This window comes from Carcharodon carcharias, chromosome 25, assembly GCF_017639515.1.
Source record: "Carcharodon carcharias isolate sCarCar2 chromosome 25, sCarCar2.pri, whole genome shotgun sequence".
NCBI lineage: Eukaryota > Metazoa > Chordata > Chondrichthyes > Lamniformes > Lamnidae > Carcharodon > Carcharodon carcharias.
Genome location: NC_054491.1, coordinates 3,762,386 through 3,782,100, shown reverse-complemented (window position 1 = coordinate 3,782,100; position 19,715 = coordinate 3,762,386). Strand labels below are relative to the sequence as shown.

Genomic DNA, 19,715 nt, shown 5'->3' with positions numbered 1-19,715 from the left:
TGCCTCTTTGAAAAAAAATGAGAGCTGCCCAAATGGTTGTTTGATGAAGGAGTAACAAAGGTGCAGACTGCAACAATGTAAAATGGAAACCCCTTTATAATCGGTTGTAAAATTTTGAAAGCATAATCTGAATGTCTGCTGGAGCCCATCTGCCAGTTCATCTGCTTCGGGGAGCAGGAAGACATTGAGGTTACGACATTTGTCAGAGTTAAGATGCTTATCAGTTCGCTCGGGATGCAGGTTTGATTCTCTCCTGGTGTTTTTGGGTTCGGGTCTCTTTTGGCTGTTTCTTCATTGAGCTTCTTCCATTGAGCTATCAGTGCACACAACCAGGTTGAAATTATGGCTATCTACTTCTTGTCTAGTGCCCTTTTTATACTGTGCAATTTGCAGTGATCTGTTGTATGCTGCCTTCATTAACCCACATGCAAAAGTATAATAGAATATGCTTGGTTCCATCCCTAACTCAAATGGTGATTACATGATACGACCAGCTCCAGACACTGCACCTACCAGGTATTTCTTTGCAGCAGGGAGGAGATCTAGAAATCACCCTTTCTCTTTCTAACAGCTTTAAAAATGTTTTTTCTTCATGCAAATCAAAAATATCAATTGATCAAATACCATCAGATTTCCCAGACTACAATCGAACAATCTTATGCTGTATATTATATTTTATATCTATAATATATCAAAGTAAAAACATCAATCCTTCTTGTATTTCATGAATGTTATTACTCATAAATTAAAATAAAAGTGATCACTGGAATCCCCTGCAGCTGAATGGAAATGATCCCAAACTGTGCTAACAGATCTACTGTTGAGCTAGGTTACCTGGCTAGCAGGCTGAGTATTTTCCAAGCAATGTCTTTGAGCTATACAAAGGTATAATAATGCACTTAGAGGTACCATATTTCACTGGTTCACTCATTGTTCAAGAAGCTCAGTACAACACACTAGAACCCTAGGTGAAGCCACCATCTGTGCAAACAGTCACTGAAGTTGACCCCCACAACCTGATCCAAAACATTATTGAGAGGATATTGAATGGGATGGGTGACCGCAGATCGTAGCTTCACACTTTTAAGATAAATAGCTTCTCATCGTACATGAAACTTGGAGCCTAGTGGAAATATTCCAGTTATAATGCAGGATTTGGTCATTTATTTCTATATTTTCTAGCTTCATGAATGTTGCAAGTGCCACTGGATCAGAAATATTATGTAAATCAATAAAAATAATGTATGTGAGTTTTTTCTGAGTTTTATGATGTTCTACAAGTTTGTATAAAGCCCCAGTCTTCCCTATATATTCCTCACACAAGCAAAACCTAAGCTGGTCCTTTATGACTTCTGTGAACTGCCAAAGCACCCAGTATGTAGGCTGCAACAACCGGAAGAACCACATTAAGAGTCATTGAGAGAGACTTCTCTGTAGTCTTTGGGTTCACATCAGGGCTTGGGTACAGGAACTGCAATAAATTGTAAGAATGCCACGTTGTCAGAAGTGTTATTGTCAGATGAGGCATTAAACTGAGAACCTGGACCTTGTCTGGTACGGGTTACACCTGTGGCTGCAACTGCTGTTCCCCCATTGTCCTGACAAACACCTTTCCGTCACCTTTCATGTTTTAGATCCATCAATTACAGATATCTCTGAGGTATCTCCAGCTGCTTTTGCTGCATTCTGAGATCCACCCTCAATGTCATGTGCTGCAACATGTACACTTACAAGCTGACTCTTCTCTAGAACTGACTCACCCTATCTTAAAGCTGCCCTGGCCCACATTTCATCATTCATCTCATCCAGCACTTCAACAAAACTTCCTTTCAGGGGGTCATGGATTCCAAACTTTTGATACCAGTACCTCATTAGATCTTCTTCCCCTTCAGTTGCCTCTGACCCCACTCCCTTAACCTTTGCTGTATTTTCGCCATCCCCTCCGACATTCCCCTCTCTCACCTGAATGATTCACCCTCAGAAAAGGCCTCAGTTTCATCCCTTTGCACTCCTGTCTCAATGAATTTTGAGCTTGGCACATGATGCTGAACTCCTCTTCCATTGCCTTCGCCTCCACACCTGCTTTTTTGGGCCGGTGTCTTTACACTGCAGTGAGGATCGCTTCTCCCATTTTCAGAGCTCTTGTTCAAATTGGATTTCTCCCTCTGGTCTCTTATCCTCTTCTCATTTGGAACTTCTCATGTGACATTGGTCACCTAAATGTTTCTATTCCACTTCCTCACACTAAGCCACTCCCTCTGAACCTGCAGCATTCTATTCTCTGTTGTAGCTTAATGGACCGATCTTTACCTTGTGGAAGCTGATGCTAACTCTCTGACACTTGCTTCTACCTCCCCCTGGAGCATGACTCCACCAGTGAACATCAAGCCATTGTTTCCCAGGCTTCTCCTCTGGAAATCTTCCCTCCATGGCCTCCAACATAGTAGACCCCAACCCCACAGACCTGCTGCGATATCTTTCCCAAATTCCCCAAACTGGATTGCCCAAGTAGTGTTTCGACTTGAACTTTCCTGATGCAACTGATTTCTTTCTAACTCAACGTCTTTTTCTTCCATTTTCCAGTCTCTTCCCACCACCATCCGTGACTTTTCCGATGCCCTCTGGCACTTAAACATATTCCAGTTTCCTGGCCCTAACCAACTCCTTTTCATTGTGGATGTCCCATCCCTGTAAACTTTCATTGTCCACCAAGACTATTTTAGGGCTCTCTGCTTCTTCCTTGAACAGAGTTCCCATCTACCAACACCCCTCTCTGCCTGGCTGACTTCGAACAATTTTTCCTGCGACTCAGCTTACTTACTTCAAATAAAAGATGTTGCTGTGGGAACCCTTGTGATTCCTAGCTATATCTGTGTTTTCATGGATTATGTAGAACATTATTTGTTTCAGTCCCATTCAAGTCTCCTCCTTTGCCTGTTTTTTTGGACACCAGCTGCTGATAATGATTCTGCTGTTGCCATTTACCATCAATTTTTTTCTGGTCCGGTTACTGTCCCCTTTGCCTTGCACTGTCATCCTTTTTTATAATTTAATCTCTCCTGCCTTACACCTGTCTCAGACCTTCCCATTTGCTGTTGGCTTCTCTCAGCTCTTTCCTTGCCTCCATACTCGCTTAAAACCTGTTACGTCTCCAGTTTTTTTCCAGTTAAGTCATCAACTTGAAACGTTATCTTTGTTTCTGTTTCCACAGATGCTGCCAGAAGTGCTGAGTATTTTCAGCGTTTTCTGTCTTTATTTAAGCGTCAGAATGGCCCGTTTTCCATTTGCCCTCTCAGGTGGACAGGAAAGATCTTGTGACATTATTTGAAGAAGAGTCTGGATTTCACCTGGTTTCATGGCCAACATTTATCACTCAAATAACACTAAAACATAGTTGATCCAGTCATTTGTCCCATTGCTGTTTGTGGGTTTTCACCATGCATAAATTGTCTGCTGTTTACGCCTGACTGTACTTCAAAAGTATTTAATTGATTGGGAAGCACCCTGGGACATCCTGAGGTGCTGGTTTTTTCTCTTTCAAGTATAAATATATGATTAATTATAAAACAAAAATCGAGTGGAAAATCTGTTTAGTATACATTAGGGCCTGAGAAAATAGAAATTTTCGGCCTGATCTGATGCATATGTTTGGTTTGTTGACTCTTTGAAGGTAGGGAAGCCCAGTAAAAGCAAGCACAACATCCTTCCAAGCAGCAGCTTGCAATTCAAAGCTCTCAGCAAAGAGGACCATGGACAATGGGAATGTGTCGCCACCAATGTTGTCACAAACATCACTGCCAGCACGCGTCTCACTGTAATCGGTAGGTACAGCAGGTCATAACCTGACTCCAGTCTACCTATTTATTTCACATATATCATGAGGCATAGAGTTATTGCACTTGACTTCACATGCTACAGAATTCTGGCTATATGAGTAATTGCGTATATAATTAGTCATTGAAAAAATGCTAATTCAATACTGGTTCTAGGGTCAATTTATAATGGATCCTGTTAGTAAACTGGATTGTACTCTGATTTATTGATGTTAATCTTTTAGATGTTGCTTTCCTGAAACCGCTTATTGCACCTGCTTTCTCAGAAACCAAACTGCTTTAGTAATAAAGCAAAATTCACCGATTCCTTTTACAAATTTTGCGATTTCTGACATAGAGTACAACTGCTGATAAATATTTTGATTTTTCTTCAAACTTTATCTAGCTTCATTGCTGCAGGCTATTTCCTTCTACCTGAATGTTGTACACCTCCACGCCTTCCACTTGTCTCAGTTTTGGAATGTTTGTAATTTAACAACAACTTGCATCTTTAACAGAGTAAAATGTCCCAAGGCACATGACTGGGGTGCATTCAGACAAATATTGACACTGAGACAAAGCTTGGGATATTAGGACAATGACCAAAAGCTTGGTCAAAGAGGGAGGTTTTAAAGAGGAGAGTGAGGTGAAGAGGTTTAAGAAGTTCCAGAGCTGTCCTTAGAAAAGTAATACTAATGAACTTTTTGATTTTGCACAATGGCTGACCCTGTAGTATTTCAGTGGAAAGCTTGTCAAATTGGTGCAATTTGTGCCAAATTTTCCACCTAAGAAGAAGAACTTCATGAAAATCAGTCTCAAATTTGCCTTTTACTGGTCTGATGCATACCCCCCCAGGTCTAACTTTAAAAAAGGCTAACTACTGATTTTGAATAAATGGAATAATTGGTAAGGCAAATACGTATAATTTAGATTTAAACTATCAGTTTTGTGCTTTCCTGTCCTTTTAGGAAAAGAAATGGAGGTGCAACATGACAAATGATATTGAGCACAAAAATATTCAGATATTGGGAGACTAAAAACGATATGGATATGGAGAACCTTGATTATGGATTTGAATGAGAGCGACACTCATAATTTAGTCTCAGCATTAGAAAGATATTCTGTTGCACACTTTCAAAATTAATTCAATTTTTTTAAAGAATGGCTGATTTAAGGAAGAATATTTTTGATAATCACACGCAATACTGACTCCATGCTGCAATTTTTAAATATCAAGAAAATGCTCTGACTTAGAACTTTAGGTGATAAGTATTAAAAAATTTAACTGGATGCAATTTTTGAATTAATGTTGTAGTATGGTTCATCTATTACAAGATATAATTTAGTAAACTTATACCAAAACAGTGAATATTTTTTATAAATGGTTTATTCAACAGCAAGATTGAACTAATTATTAGTTTATTTAGTATCATTACAAGATTGCTTTCATAAATCTGATAAATTCAAGTCCAAACAACTGCAAATAATTATCCTTGTTTATTTTCCATTTCTTAAACTAATATCTAACTATGGGAAAAATTTTCAATTATTTTGCACTCCTGAATCTCATTTTCTCTTCCGAATTAACACAGATTAAAGCCCCATTCTAGGAGGTGGTGGGTACATAACTAGTGATGAGTCCCTACATGCATTGAGGCATAACATCCTCCCAAACAATAATATAAAGACAGGTAGACATTTTAGTGAAGAGTCAGAAGGGACATTATGAAGCCAAGACAGAGCAGCTAGTGTAAGAGAAGCAGCACAAAATCAGAAAATTAATTGTTAGATTAAATGCCCTTCTTAACATACCAAGCACTTGTCTGGTTCTCAAAAACCAAAACATTACAGTAGTTTACTATATTTAAAGCCATCCTTGAACAGGAAAGTAAGATCAAGCACTACAGTCCTCAGTCTTCGCAGGACCTGGAGAATAAATTGAGATCTGATCATATTTTTTGTCAAGTCACATAACATAAAATGAAAACTTTTCGATATTTATAGAGTTAAATGCTAATGACATAAGAAGCATTAAAGGAGTTTCGTTACAGGTGCATTAGATCTTGTAACAAAACTATATTCTTGGAAGAAATAACCATTTTTCACCAGAGAAAATACAGCTCAGAGTTGGAGCACTTAACACATCAGATGGACAAATGACTTCATCGAAAGCTGTCTGTTTAATGTATTCTTTTGTCAATTCAGTCGTAATTGCAAAATAGCATAGGATATTTTAATTAATCAATCTAATATTGTACAATATCTAATTAACAAATCAAGTGTTTTACAATTTCTGTTGTAGAGCAGTGGAGAATGCCAATTTTAGAGAATACAAAGGTGCTAATTAATAGATTAAAAATGACAACTCATTAGTTAGTAACATGCAGGAAAAATGAAAATCTTTGGCGTGTTTAATAGAAGTTATTCACCCTTTGAACTTAATGAGCTTTAAGAAGGATGATTGGTAAATCTATCTGCTTTCAAATGCCATCACTGCATGAGGAATCTTACTCCAATACCTCATTAAAGCTGCCAAGTGTGTGCCAGAGTAAATCTGTGACAGAGCAAACATCCTGCTTTAGCAAGGAACACTGCCTTAGGAAACCAATAAAATAGTATGCCTTTCTCCAGGGACTGAGAAAAATAGTTTTCAAAGCAAACCAGCACCAGGAGTAAAGGTAAATATTGGCCACTGCTGTTGCCTGACTGAGGCTGCCATTCTTGTTCTAGACAGTCCCGAGCTCACGATCACCCATTTAGCCGGTAGTATCATTCTAACATTGTTGACTTCTGTGGACCTTCCCACTGTGTCAGAGAAGGTCCTTGGCCAAAATGATTAAGTATGACTTAAATCAGCTGCAACACACAAGTGCACAGTTTTGTGGTGTTTCTGCTACTTTCTGAATCTACCCACTGTATAAATTCCAGGCAGATTCAGCACAATAGGGACCAACCATGCTGCAGAACGACCTTCACTAGAAGAAAGTCTGCAGTCCAAATGGCGGATTAGCATTTCATTATTGTATATGTTAACATTCAGCCTGATGACGCTGATGTCACACTGCTACCAGTCCAGTGTAAAGAAGGTACCTGGGGTTCATACTACAAGAAGCCTTTAATGTCCCCACTTGTTTCTCAGTGAGAAAGCAAGTGTGAGGATTTTCAAGTTATAGTCATCAGTGCTCAGTTTGATGTCTGGAATTCACAGTGGTGTAAATACAGCAGTCTCTGGATTGTGGCTTGCCGTGAACTGACTAGAGTCAGTCCAGGTCCCCTTGGAGGTCCCATAAGTAACATACGTTAAATCATCAAACGTTAATTAGGATGAGTTTCTGAAAGCTCAGCTGCTCCATATATCATTGGATGTGAGAATTTAAATAAACCTCAGTAACCATTAGCAACAAATGAAAATACGGCCTAATTGCTATTCATCTGTAGCTGTATAATTATAGTGCTTTGATTAGATATCACACCTACATGATGATCAGAATCTACCTTGCTCTTAACTCTGATTTGCTTTGCTCCAATGATATTTAATATTTTTGAAGTACCTTCCCAACAGAAAGTGAGAAATTCTTCTGAGAGCCTTGACTGGCTGTCCAGCGTTCAAAAATTGTCTATGAGTTTTAGCTGTGTGTGTGTGTGCGTGTGCGTGTGCGTGCGTGCGTGTGTGCGTGTATGTGTGTGCACGTGCGTGTGTGTGTGCGTGCGTGTGTGTGTGCGTGCGTGTGTGTGTGCGTGCGTGTGTGTGCGTGTGTGTGCGTGTGTGTGCATGTGTGTGCGTGTGTGCGTGCGTGTGTGTGTGTGTGTGTGTGCGTGCGTGTGTGTGCGTGTGTGCGTGCGCGTGCGTGTGTGCGTGCGTGTATGCGTGTGTGTGTGCGTGCGTGTGTGTGTGCGTGTGTCTGTGTGCACGTGCGTGTGTGCGTGTGCACATGTGTGCGTGTGCGTGTGTGTGTGTGCATATGTGTGTGTACGTACACGTTTCTGTTTCATTTTGAAAATATATATTAAAATACATGCACACTTACATTGCTGCCTGAAGAAGAGACCAGGCTGTGGCAGGGTCAAGTGTAGAGATTCACAGTAATATCTCACCTTCCAGTTTTCTGGTATAAGAAGGATACCCAAGTTCTCAATCCTGAACAAACAAGGGGTGGAATTTTCCATGCCAGCCAGCGTTGGGCTTGCTCGGCAGTGTGAGCAGATAATATGGCGCGAGGATCAGGAATCAGTTTCCCGACATCGTGAAACCAGTTTGCCATTGTCCACTCAGCCCATCGATGGTGGGCCACGCCACTGGATGTCGGGAACCTCTTTGCATTACATCAACAATAAGGCCAGTCCGCAGTAATCGTCCGTGCATATCAACATGATTTCACGCCAGTGCAGAACAAGTGTGACGTGCAGAAGTTGGGACTTACCCCCAGGGCCTTGCTCACATCGCGGAGATCCAAGGAGCAGAAGATGCTGGAGCCTGACAGCAAGGGCACAGTGGAGGAATGTCCCTGGCATGCTGGGTGGGTTCTCATGGACATGGTGCTCCTGCAAAGCAGCTCACGGAAGTTGGAAAGTCACCGTTGAGGGTCTGCTCACAACAGATCATGGTTGAGAGGGTGGAGAGGAAGATCCAGCTGTGTTTGGGGAAGGAAGATATACCAGGGGGTGGGAGAGGAAGGTCAGGGATTGATGGGAGAGAAAGAGGTGTCAAGATGGGGTGAAGGTGGGAGAAAGGAATGTAGAGAAGGGAGGAGTAAGGCTGGAGGAAGAAGTAAGGGTATCTGAAGGAGTCAGGAAGGGGAAAGAACTAAGCAGGGGTGGAGTCCATGTGGTTGGGGGGTTGGGGGGGGGGGAGGTGTGCAGCTGGGTGGTGGGGAAGGGGTTCCAAGGGAGGAAGGGGTCCGGAGGAAGGGATTTCCAAGTGCGCGTGCAAGGGAGGGCTCTGATGATTCCATGTCTGCCTCCTGGGGAGTGAACTGAGGGTGGGTGTGGACGGAGGGAACGGTGAGACTGACCGAGGGCAGAGAGAGGTGGTAGGGTGGGAGGGTGAGGGTTCAACAGTAGCGGTGGGAACGGCGAGGGTGGTTGGTGGGGTCTTGGAGGCAGACACGGAACCTGGGGGTGGGAAGGAGGAAGTTGAGGAGGTGGATGGGGGTGGGATATTCAGGAAGGAAGGGAATGTGCATGTTCACCTGGACATCTCCGAAGGATAAGTGTTGTGACTGGTAGGTTATGGAATGGCGATGGAAGGTGATGCCAGGGGGGTCAACAGTGATGGAGGAAAGGAAATGGATGACTTGGGGAGGAGACAAGACAGGGGAGTGAACGAAAAACCGAACCAAGACCATGCTGTGCAAATCGAAAGTGAAACGACGGGCATGGTGAGTGAGATCAGGTGCAACATGGGGTGTGATCATTGGGTGGACAGAAATACAGGTCAGCTCAGATGGACAACTGAAAGAGAACCCCAGCCGGCAGCATTGAAAATGCTCAGGACAGTGAGTTGCGAGTGATACGTGAAGGATCGCATGCGTGGGTTTCCAGCAGCTCTGTGTGATGTTCCCACACCTTCTGCTGTCTTTCCAGGATGAGTTGGGAGGCCAAATCCAGAGGCTTGTCATCTGACTCGGACCTCACAGATGCCTCTTCCCCAGCTGTCCTCCGAGCGCCGGGGAGCTCATCTGAACCTGCCTCCTCCTGCTGCGGACATGTGCCCATGTGGTGTGTCTCTGCACTGGTAAAGGCTGTGGGTAAGCGTTGTGATGGGTCTTCCAGGCTGCTTTTTTCAAGGTGTCCTCTTGGCTGGAGGTGAGGGCCTGGATGGAGCTGAGGGAAAGTCTGGCTGAGCTTGGTAGAGCTCCCTGTGAGCCAAAGTAGAGGTAATTAGTGCACGGCAGCAGAGTCAAAAGCAGGAGAGGGAGTACTCACTGTTGCATTGAGAGACGGATGGTGTGGTGCATGGTCCTCATGAGGGTGGTTGCTGCTGACCTCACCGGGCATGGTCCATGTCCTCATCAGCGCGATGACACACTCCTCAAAGTGAGTGAGGGGCCTAATGTGGACCACTCCATTCCCCCCCACCCCCACCCCTTGCCCCACCTGTCTGGGACCTCTCCCTGCTAATGTCAGCAGGCTTCTGCATGAAAGCAGATGGAGAGAGGGTGAGCAGGACACAAGGCGCCGTGTGGAATGTTTGTGTGGTGAGCGGAGCCGTGGACAGGATGAGGACACAAGCTCCAGAGGATATGAGCCTGACAGAGATGTGAGGGTGTGTGTGAGAGTTAGTGATGTTGTCCCTTGAGGTGTGAGATCCCTGTGGGTGTGTGATGGATTTGTGAGGGTGTGAGTTGAGAGCGATGAGAAGAGTGAGTTACCCTGGCGGACCGGATGAGACCATTCATCCTGTAGGACAATGGGTGGCTGGTTCTTTTGCAGGGCATTGGCGCTGCCCACCGCTGACACCGCCTCCCATGCTGGGCTGGTGATGTTGCTGCCCATCCTTCGGCTAGATCGGGGGTAGAGGACATCATGGCAGGCCTCCGCGGCGTTTAAGAGGCACTCAGGGGACACGTCACTGAAGCAGAGGGCTGCAGTCATTTTGCCTTTCGGGGCCATCCTGTCTCCCATGTAGCAGTCCTGGGCTGGAAGCATTAAGAGGTGTGCGTGTAGCTGCACTTTAAATGTGGTGTGATGAAGTGGCGAGGTGATGGCGTGGCGGGCGAATGAGAGCCCACCCACCATGGAAATGGCGTGTTTCCCGGGAATGCATAATTAATATGGCAGGTTTGGGATGATATGGCGTGAGAAGCCGCCATTGCGGCCGGCGGGTTAAACATCATTTTACCCGCCTGCGACTGCACTTCATGCAAACCTGGGACGATTCCGCCCAAGGTTCCTCCTCAGACAAGATTCCTCCTCCTTCTGATTCTGCCCAAGATTCCTCCTCAGACAATGGTTGCACTGATTTCAGAAGAACAGTGTCAACCCTATCGATACCGAAAAGGGTTATCCCAGCAGAGTCGAACATAATCCCATATTCCCAGACGGTGTCTGTGAGAATCCAGATGGGACAATTCCAGGACCTCAATTTTGCATCAGAATTTTTACGAGCCGGAAAACAATTGTTTAATTTTCTTCAACGGCCAACAAAAACGCCTTGGGGTCTCTAACCAAAATCCCATCAAGCTGGAAGGTGAGACGTGTAGTAATAGTGTTCAAAATGACTGCTCCCCCTGACTTCCAGAGTAAGTACCTAGTTCGATCCTAAGAAGCAAACAACACATTATTGTGCGGCCTCCTTTTGTGCTGTATTATTCTGTATTATTCTGTATTATTCTATGAAATGGAGCCACGTGACTGTTTTGCAGGCAAAAAGCAGAAATTGTGCATTTAATTACACACAACAGGAACACAAATTTTAATTCCTTAGGTGAAAGAATTAAGCAAGACATTGAAATATATTTTTGATTGCACCGGGTCATGAGCATCAAGATAAACCATTATAAGATTATTAGTGAGGGGGTAATTCTTCTATGCATTGCATTTGTTAATTTGTTCACATTAAATCCTTCTCTGTATTAATTTAACATTATTATGTGTGGAAAATCACATGAATATCTTAACCAATGCACTAAAAATAGAGTGCAAAAGAAATTAAACTCCAGTGTGCCCCATCTTTCCTGGTTTTGCAGATTTATAGTAATAAAATCCAACAGTGAATCCTTCAATTTAACCATCAGCTATATTGTGTTGTTTTGTGCTGATATAAATCCACTTCTCGCTCACTGTCTAAAAATGTCAGTCGTAGCTGATGGTGTAAACGCCTGTGAGTCTACTCTAGGGGCAGAGTTTTCTGCTCGACGTGAGGGGTGATGGGGGGGGGTCGGATCCCACACATCAGTGGGTAAAATGATGCGCGGTGACATCAGGCAGCGTCCCGACATCACCGAGCAACATCGCGATATTTCACTGGGCGAGCACGCGATGATGTTCAACACACACCCACCATTAATTAACGGGCTAGTTAAGGCCCTTAACTCACCAATCAACGGCAATTTTCAGGCACCCGTGTGATCTTCGGCTCGGCGCAACAAGCAGGCGGGTAAGAGACTTCTTAATAAAACTCATCCACGGCCGGGATAAGAGGGCTCAGTGGGGTTGTCAATCTGGGCTGTGAAGTCTTTATGACAGAAAGTCTTTTAAATTTACCTGTGTGATCTGCAGCAGTTCAGAGTGAATTCCAGCAACTTTCTGGGTACTTTGAACCTTCAGTTCAGCTCTCTGCAGTCAGGAATCTTTATCAGGCCTGCAGCTTTCACAGGCCTCCTCTTAGCCTGGGTATGGGTTCTGACATGTCCACTGGAGGCAGTTCCTCTGAGGAGGAAGGGAGGGATAGAATAAGGAAGAGGTCAGGAGTGGACAATCAGCCTCCAGGGGAGCCACTTTGGGAGGCCAGGTGCAGGCACAAGGGGCACAGGGCCAAGAGGTTGTCCAAGGTGCAAGGAGCTGCAGAAAACGCCACTATCCTGCTGCCAGGGTTTACAGGCGGAGAAGCAGCTACCTCAATATGTCTGAGGTGCAGAGCCGAAGGAGGCTCCGACTGTCAAGGGAGACAGTCAACTATATCTGTCAGATGATTGGGCCTGAGATCTCCCCTAACTGTGTGGGTGGACACCCCATGCCAGTGGCTTTGAAGCTCACAGTTGCCCTCCACTTCTATGCCTCTGGCTCCTTCCAGGGCTTGGTGGGTGATCTTTGTGTGTCTCCCAATCAGCTGTCCACACTTGTGTCAAGCAGGTTACAGATGCTCTGTTCAGATGGGCATTAACCTTCATCTACTTCCGCTACGACCAGGCAAGTCAGACACAGCGAGCTGGAGGCTTTGCAGCCATTGTTGGCTTCCCCCATGTCCAGGGTGCTATAGACTGTACACATGTGGCCATCAAGGTGCCAGAAGGTGAGCCCGGTGCCTTCGTCAACAGGAAGGGTTTCCACTCCATGCACGTGCAGATAGTGTGTGATCACAGGATGTAGATTCTACAAGTCTGTGCAAGGTACCCAGGCAGCTCCCACGACACCTACACCCTCAGACACTCCCAGGTGCCGGGGCTCTTCAGTGCTCCAGCCCGGCTGGATGGATGGCTGCTGGGTGACAAGGGCTATCCCCTCAGAAGGTGGCTCTTGACCCCTCTCCGCCATCCAAGAACAGAAGCTGAGCAGCGGTACAATAGGAGCCAGGGCTCCACAAGGGCTGTGGTAGAGAGAACCATCGGTCTTCTCAAGATGCACTTCCGATGCCTGGACCGCTCAGGGGGCGCACTCCAGTACCCCCCAGCTCGTGTGTCACTGATAGTGGTTACATGCTGCACTCTCCACAATCTTGCGCTGGAATGAGGAGGTCACAGTGGACGATGAAGACATCGACACAGTGGATGTGGATGCACACGATGAGTCCAGCAGTGAGTCTGAGGATGAGGAGGCACAGGGGAATGATGAGGGGGTAGACGCTGACCCGGGACTACACCAAGGAGGCAGGGACACCCGGGAGGCTTTAATCCAATGAACCTTCAGCTAGCTCCACACACATGGATCAGGAGGACCAGCCTTGTCTGGTGCATCCATACTCGACACCTCAGTGCACAATCTGCCAGGTCATCAGCAGGAACTAAGGGCTTTGGACATAAATTTGAATGTCCAACTAAATACTCATGACATTTCTCTTAAACATACAAATGCAGAACAAAGGAGCCACCCTCAGCCATGGTCACACATCTGGTTTTTATTTTAACAATCAGAAGTTCTCACAAATCCAAAACAAAATGTTAATCAAGCAGAAAAAAATTATAAGTACCGAATCTCGGGCCAACACAAAAGCACCAGTGAGAAACCCGTGGTGTGCCTAAGGTGCCTTATGATTACGTTTACAGGAGCTACGTCTCGGTGCTGCCCCCTCGCTGGGAGAGGTATCTGAGCCAGCTGCTGACTCTGCTGTCCTGTTGGCCTCGATGACCTTGGCGGACGTCCTCTGGTCCGTGGAGCCTGTGCTGGCCCCGCCTGGGAGGGAGTGACCAGTTCCACAGCTGGCACCTCCCCAGTTGTCACAGCCTCACCCGATGATATGGTCACTGGCAGGGGGGCGGAGCAGCTGGTGCCCTCATCCGGAGCGCCCTGAGATGAGCTCGCAGGGACGCCAGTCAGCTGCTGCGCCGACGTGAGGTCATCCCGGACCCCCCTGCTCACCGCAGATGGATGGACACGGAGCTGGGAAGCTTGAAGCCCACACCATCTCCCACACTGGCACTGACCAGCTGTGGCCACTGGTGCTGTGAGAGCTGCAGGTCCGAGTGTAACCCCAGGAGAAGCTGCTTGTTCTCCTGGAGGCCCATCTCCACGAGAGTCGCCACTCTCTCCATGGAGGAAGCGTGACGCTCTGACATGAGGCTCATTGCATCAGTGATGCTCCGCGTGGACTCCTCCACCACAGATGCACAATCTCATGCAACACTCCCAGATGCTCCCACACATCCAGCAATATTTCCTGCAGCTGCTGCATCACAGACAACTCCAGAGGCACAACACCACGCCCCGACTCAGCATGTGTCTGGTCCCCTGCAGTCCTCTGGCTGCTGGCACCATTGGCACTCTCGGTCTCTGCCAGCTCCTCCAGCGAATGTGAAATGCCCTCTCCACTGTGCCCCAGGACACTAGCCGATGTTCCAATGCCCACCAAGTTGCTAATATCTGCGCTGGTGACTGCCTGGCAGAAATGGTGTGACTCAGGTGACACTTGAGGGCCCCCAGGTGTGAGAGGGGGCATCTACAGTTCCAACTACTGGCTGTGCTCTGATGTTGCTGAAATGAACAACAAGGTCAGTGGATCAGTTAGCGTACACACAGTGACACACTTCATCCCTCTCCCCCTGGCTCATTATGTGCTCAACCTTCCAGAACCAATGGACACGAACATTGGTGCGGTGGTAAATAGTGAGGAGGAGACCCAAACATTACAGGTGGATATAGACGGGCTGGTCAGGCTGGGCTGCTGAATGCCAAATGGAATGTCATGTGGATAAGTGTGAGGTGATGCACTTGGGCAGGACAAACAAGGCACGGGAATACATGATGAATGGTAGGACCGTGTGAAGTAAGGAGGATCAGAGGGGCCTTGGTGGGCATGTCGACAGGTCCCTTAAGGTAGCGGGACAGGTACAAAATGTGTTTAAGAAGGTAAATGCCATATTAGCCGAGGAATAGAATATAGGAGCAGGGAAGTAATGTTCCAAGTGCAGAAAACGTTGCCTAGGCCACAGCTGTAGTTCTGTGTGCAATTGTGAAATGTGCTTCACGGGAGGGATGTGACTGGAGTGGAGACAGTGCACAGGTCACTGACCAGGATGCTGGCTGGGCTGGAGAGTTTGACTAATGAGGAGACATGGCATAGACTGGGGTTATTTCCCCTGGGGCAGAGGAGATTGAGGGGGGACATGATTAAATTGTATGAAATTATGAGGGGTGTAGATAGGGTTGACAGAAAGGAACTTTTCCCCTTGGCAGAGGGATCAGTAACCAGGGGGTTTAAGGTAGGGGGCATGAGGTTTACAGGGGATGTGATGAGCAACTTTTGCACACAGAGTGTGTTGGGAATCTGGAATACACTGCCTGAAAGGGTGGTGGATGCAGAAACTCTCCTAACATGTAATAAGTATTTGGATGTGCAGTTGCAATGCCATGGCCTACAAGGCCATGGGGATAGTGCTGGGAAATGGGATTAGGAGATTTAGGTACGTGTTTTACCGGCGCATCCTCGAAGGGCTGAAGGACCTTTTTCTGTGATCCACACCCCTGACTCTATCACTCTGTGACCGAGCAATGTTACAACAATAACAAATTAAACAATCATCAGTGCTATGGATGTTGGGAGGACATTGCAGATCTCACTGTTGGCCTCAAATACCTGGCCATTCCACCCCAGCCTCACTGACACCAGTTGACCTGGGTGCATGGCACCTCTCAAGATCCAGGAGCTCCTGTTCGAAGCGGCTTAACATGAGGAGATGTGCCTGGCTGCCTCCAGTCCTCACACAGTCAGACGCATTATGAGCATTCTTCTCCTGAGAAACAGAGAACAACATTCATTGCGGCAATTTGCACATGTACTCTGCAAACTCACGCCGCACCCCAACCACAGTGGCCCACATCAGGCCTCCAGTGCCTCCTCTCCCCACTACTGCTGATCATTCACACAAAGATTATACACCTGCTCCCAACCCTCCACAATGGCCAGCTTGGACACAATCTGCCTACATCATTTTGAACCACACGGTCTTTGCTCCCATAGCAAGGAGGAGCAACTAGGTGCAGCATCGAGGGCAGCAGATGGTTCTTGGTGCAATACTTTGAGGCTCCACTTCCACCATCTCTTCACCGTGAATAGGACACGTGTTGGAGTTCTGATTATTCGCCTGGCTGCATCTCCTGCAGGTTGCCCCCAGACTAGTCATGTGTGACTAAGACCAACACATGGTGCGGGGAGAACCCATCTCCTCATGAACCACTCAGGCTGATCTAAGCGTGGGCTCTATCTGCTTGTTCACCCAGCGTATGAAAAATGCCCAACATGAGTCAATGCAGTCACGACAGTAAGACTTGGGGTGGGGGGGGGGGGGGGGGGTGGGTGGTTTGGGGTTGGGGGGGTGGCGGCGGTGGCTCAAAGGCTAAGTCTACCTGTTGGGTTAAATGCCCAACACCAACATGGTACTCACCCTGCCAGAGCGCAACAAATCGTTGAAGCGCTTGCGACACTGGATCCAGGTGCACCGCAACACATCGCGGGAGCTCATCACCTCCACCACCTCCTCCCAGGCTCGTTTGGTCATGTTGAGGGGGCCTCCTCCTCCCATCCTGGGGAACTAACACCTCCCGCTGCGCTCCCACCTCCTCGAGGAGGGCAACAAGGCAGTCATCAGAAAATCGAGGGGCGCATTGCCCCCCCCCCCCACTAGCCTACCCTGCAGCCTGCCCTGCTCCTGTGGCAGACCCTGCAGCCTGGCCCTGCTCCTGTACCACACCCTGCAGCCTGCCCTGCTCCTCTGCCCTTCCCTCCAGCGTTCCCTGCTCAGCCAACCCCCTGCGGTGTGACCTGGAAGTGGCCATTGTGAGCAGCTAACTAGAGGCTGCCAGGCTTTCCTTTAATCAGACAGCCCGGTCGCCATTGGACCCAGCGATCTGTGCACGCCCACCGCCCACACACTCCCGCTGTCCATGGGAGTCGGCAAATACGCGGGACGGGCACCAATCAGGTCTGCGCCTGCCCACGCCCGCTCCAGCTCCACCCACCCGATAGGCAGAAAATTCCGCCCTATGAGCAGCTGAGGTGGTAGCACACTGGCCTGTGAGTCAAAAGGTTGTGGATTCAGGTCTCAGTCAAGAGATTTGAGCACAAAAATCTAGGCAGATGCTCCTGTGCAATACTACATGAATGCACAGTTTCGGACCCACACTGTCCTTCAGGTGAGACATTAAACTGTGATCCCATCTGCCCTCTCAAGTGGATGTAAAATAACACAAATGCTGTTTCAAAGATTATCAGGGGAGTTGTGCTATGGGCTGCAACATTGCCTACCTTACAACAGTGACTATATTTCAAAAGTACTTTACTGGCTGTAAAGGCACTTTGGACCTAATAGGTGCTATATAAATGCAAGTCTTTTTTCAATAAAAACAAAACATCATTTGCTTGAGTAGACATTTATGGTTTTCACTTGAACTCAATTTTTAAATTAGTACTGGTGATGACCATCCCTCTTTCCTGAGGTGTCCACATATCAGAGCCAACAAGGGAGGGAATTAAAGCAACATACGGATGCTGGAAATCGGAAATAAAAACTAAAAATGCTGGAAAAACTCAGCAGGTCTGGCAGCATCCATGGAGAGAGAAAAACAGTTTTTTCAGAGTTTAACATTTCGAGTTCGTATGGCTCGAAAGAGGACGGACTCGAAACGTTAACTCTGTTTCTCTCTCCACAGATGCTGCCAGACCTGCTGAGTTTTTCCAGCATTTTCTATTTTTATTATTATAAGGGAGGGCATATTTAGTTTCTGTGCTATATGCAATAAAGTCCGAAGCCCCCTTTGTGATACAGGTTTATAATATTGTTACCTATACCACAGAGGAAATCATCCTCCATCATGTTACTAGTGTTGATTGATGGCATCATTACACCAACGTCTTTACAAAGGGAAAATTTAATTTTGTAAGAAAATAAGTCCTGATTCCATGTAGAGGCAGCCTTCAATATTTTTGAATTAGAAGCCCTGAAGTATGTCAGTCACAGTAGATTAAGTGTCCTTCATACTCTCCTTGATCTGCTAGCAAGCAGAGTTGCTGAGCACAATTCCCCATTGATTTCTGGATCTCCGTTGAAGAGGTATTTGTTTTCAAATTTGTTTTTCTAAAATTTGTAATCTTTTCTGGTAGCAGTCAGGCCCTTATTGTTGTAGTCCTGTTAGTGCTGGATGTCAATTGGCTCTTTATTCCCGACTGAATGTTCGGTGCTAGCTGAAGAAATGGCCAGTTACCTTCTGATAACAGCCCACCCCATGTCAGAGACTTTCAGATTTGGACCAATCATTATCTATGTGGGTTTTTTCAGAAGAGTAAGTTCCACAGCAAAGGCTTTCAGTTTAATTTCACACTTGACTGAACGTTGCCTTCATACTTCCTCTCATTTGTCAAGGTTATATTCTGTCACCATTTTTTCAGTTGGCTACTGGAACTTAGATGAGGGTTTCTGCCCATCATGAATTGTGTTTCCTGTTTTGTTATTATGCTCCCATGGAGTTAAAGTGTGGAGTGGTTTAGCAAATTGAAATATTGAGATTTGTTTTGCGCATTGGTAGGTATATTTGCTGAATTAATTTACATGCTGAGCTGTAACCTTATCATCTCCTTGGGTTTACAAACAACAGTGCTTTGTACTTAAAGAGCAACTATACCCCAATTATAACAATCTTCAGACAAGAGTGTGTACTGAAGACCCAGGTGACATGACACACTTTTAACTAGGAAACTGTAGCTGTGAATATATTCAAAGCTCAGTCACAATATTGAGTTTTTCTTCATTTCTGTCTGTTGTTGGTATTGGAAGTTCTCAGCAAATCAGTCAGCAATGGGATATCAGACTTGCATAAAGGTATCTTTCCCTGTTTGGTAGTAGCTGGTTGCCAAAAGTTGAAATTGAGGATTTTCATGGCTGAATTGTTATTTTTACATGTATACTTTGTGGATTGTTCCAAGACCTATTATAAATAACAATTGCAGTTCATTTGACCAACTATCACAAAAAGTGAAATTCAAGAATACAGTAGAATGATTATCTCTGTGTTCTACTTTTCTGTGACTGTGGTCAGTTCGTTTTGCAATTTAGTTCTGTGACTTTAACAGCACTGGCAAAAACAATAGCACCTTTGACAAGAAAGTATGCCCAGTAAATATTAAAATATACAAGCTCTGCATTTTCATGTTGCATGCAATGCTTTTTCTCAGCATGTTCAATTCAGTTGGTAGTAATGTCCTCAACGTCCAGTCATTTCCTGTTGATTACTGGTTTAAATGTCATGTGGTACTTTCCCCATGTTGTACTGTAAGTTTATCCCAAGTTCCAGCTCGTTTCCTGTGAATGCTGCTAGTCCCAACTCGCCACTTCTTTTTCTGTACAAGTTCCATTGCCTGTGCAAACCCTACAAACGACTAACTTGGTTTGAAGATTTAAGCAGACTTGCATTTTTATCTCTGGCCTTAGTTTCCTGAGTTTGTCCTGCCTGTATGATAATTCCACCCCATCCCCCTCACATAATATTTTTAAAAATCAGTTTGATTCATGCTAAGTTGATGCAGTGCTTATTTGA

The 19,715-nt window shown here is 45.9% G+C and overlaps 1 protein-coding gene across 1 annotated transcript in view; it reads left to right on the top strand.

Annotated features, from left to right (window-relative positions):
* igsf9bb (immunoglobulin superfamily, member 9Bb) overlaps positions 1 to 19,715 on the top strand; it is a 707,799-nt gene that overhangs the window by 592,658 nt on the left and 95,426 nt on the right. The window contains exon 11 of the mRNA XM_041174093.1: positions 3,671 to 3,821. Within this exon, the coding sequence (XP_041030027.1) occupies positions 3,671 to 3,821 (151 nt within the window). The remainder of the gene's footprint in view (positions 1 to 3,670; positions 3,822 to 19,715) is intronic.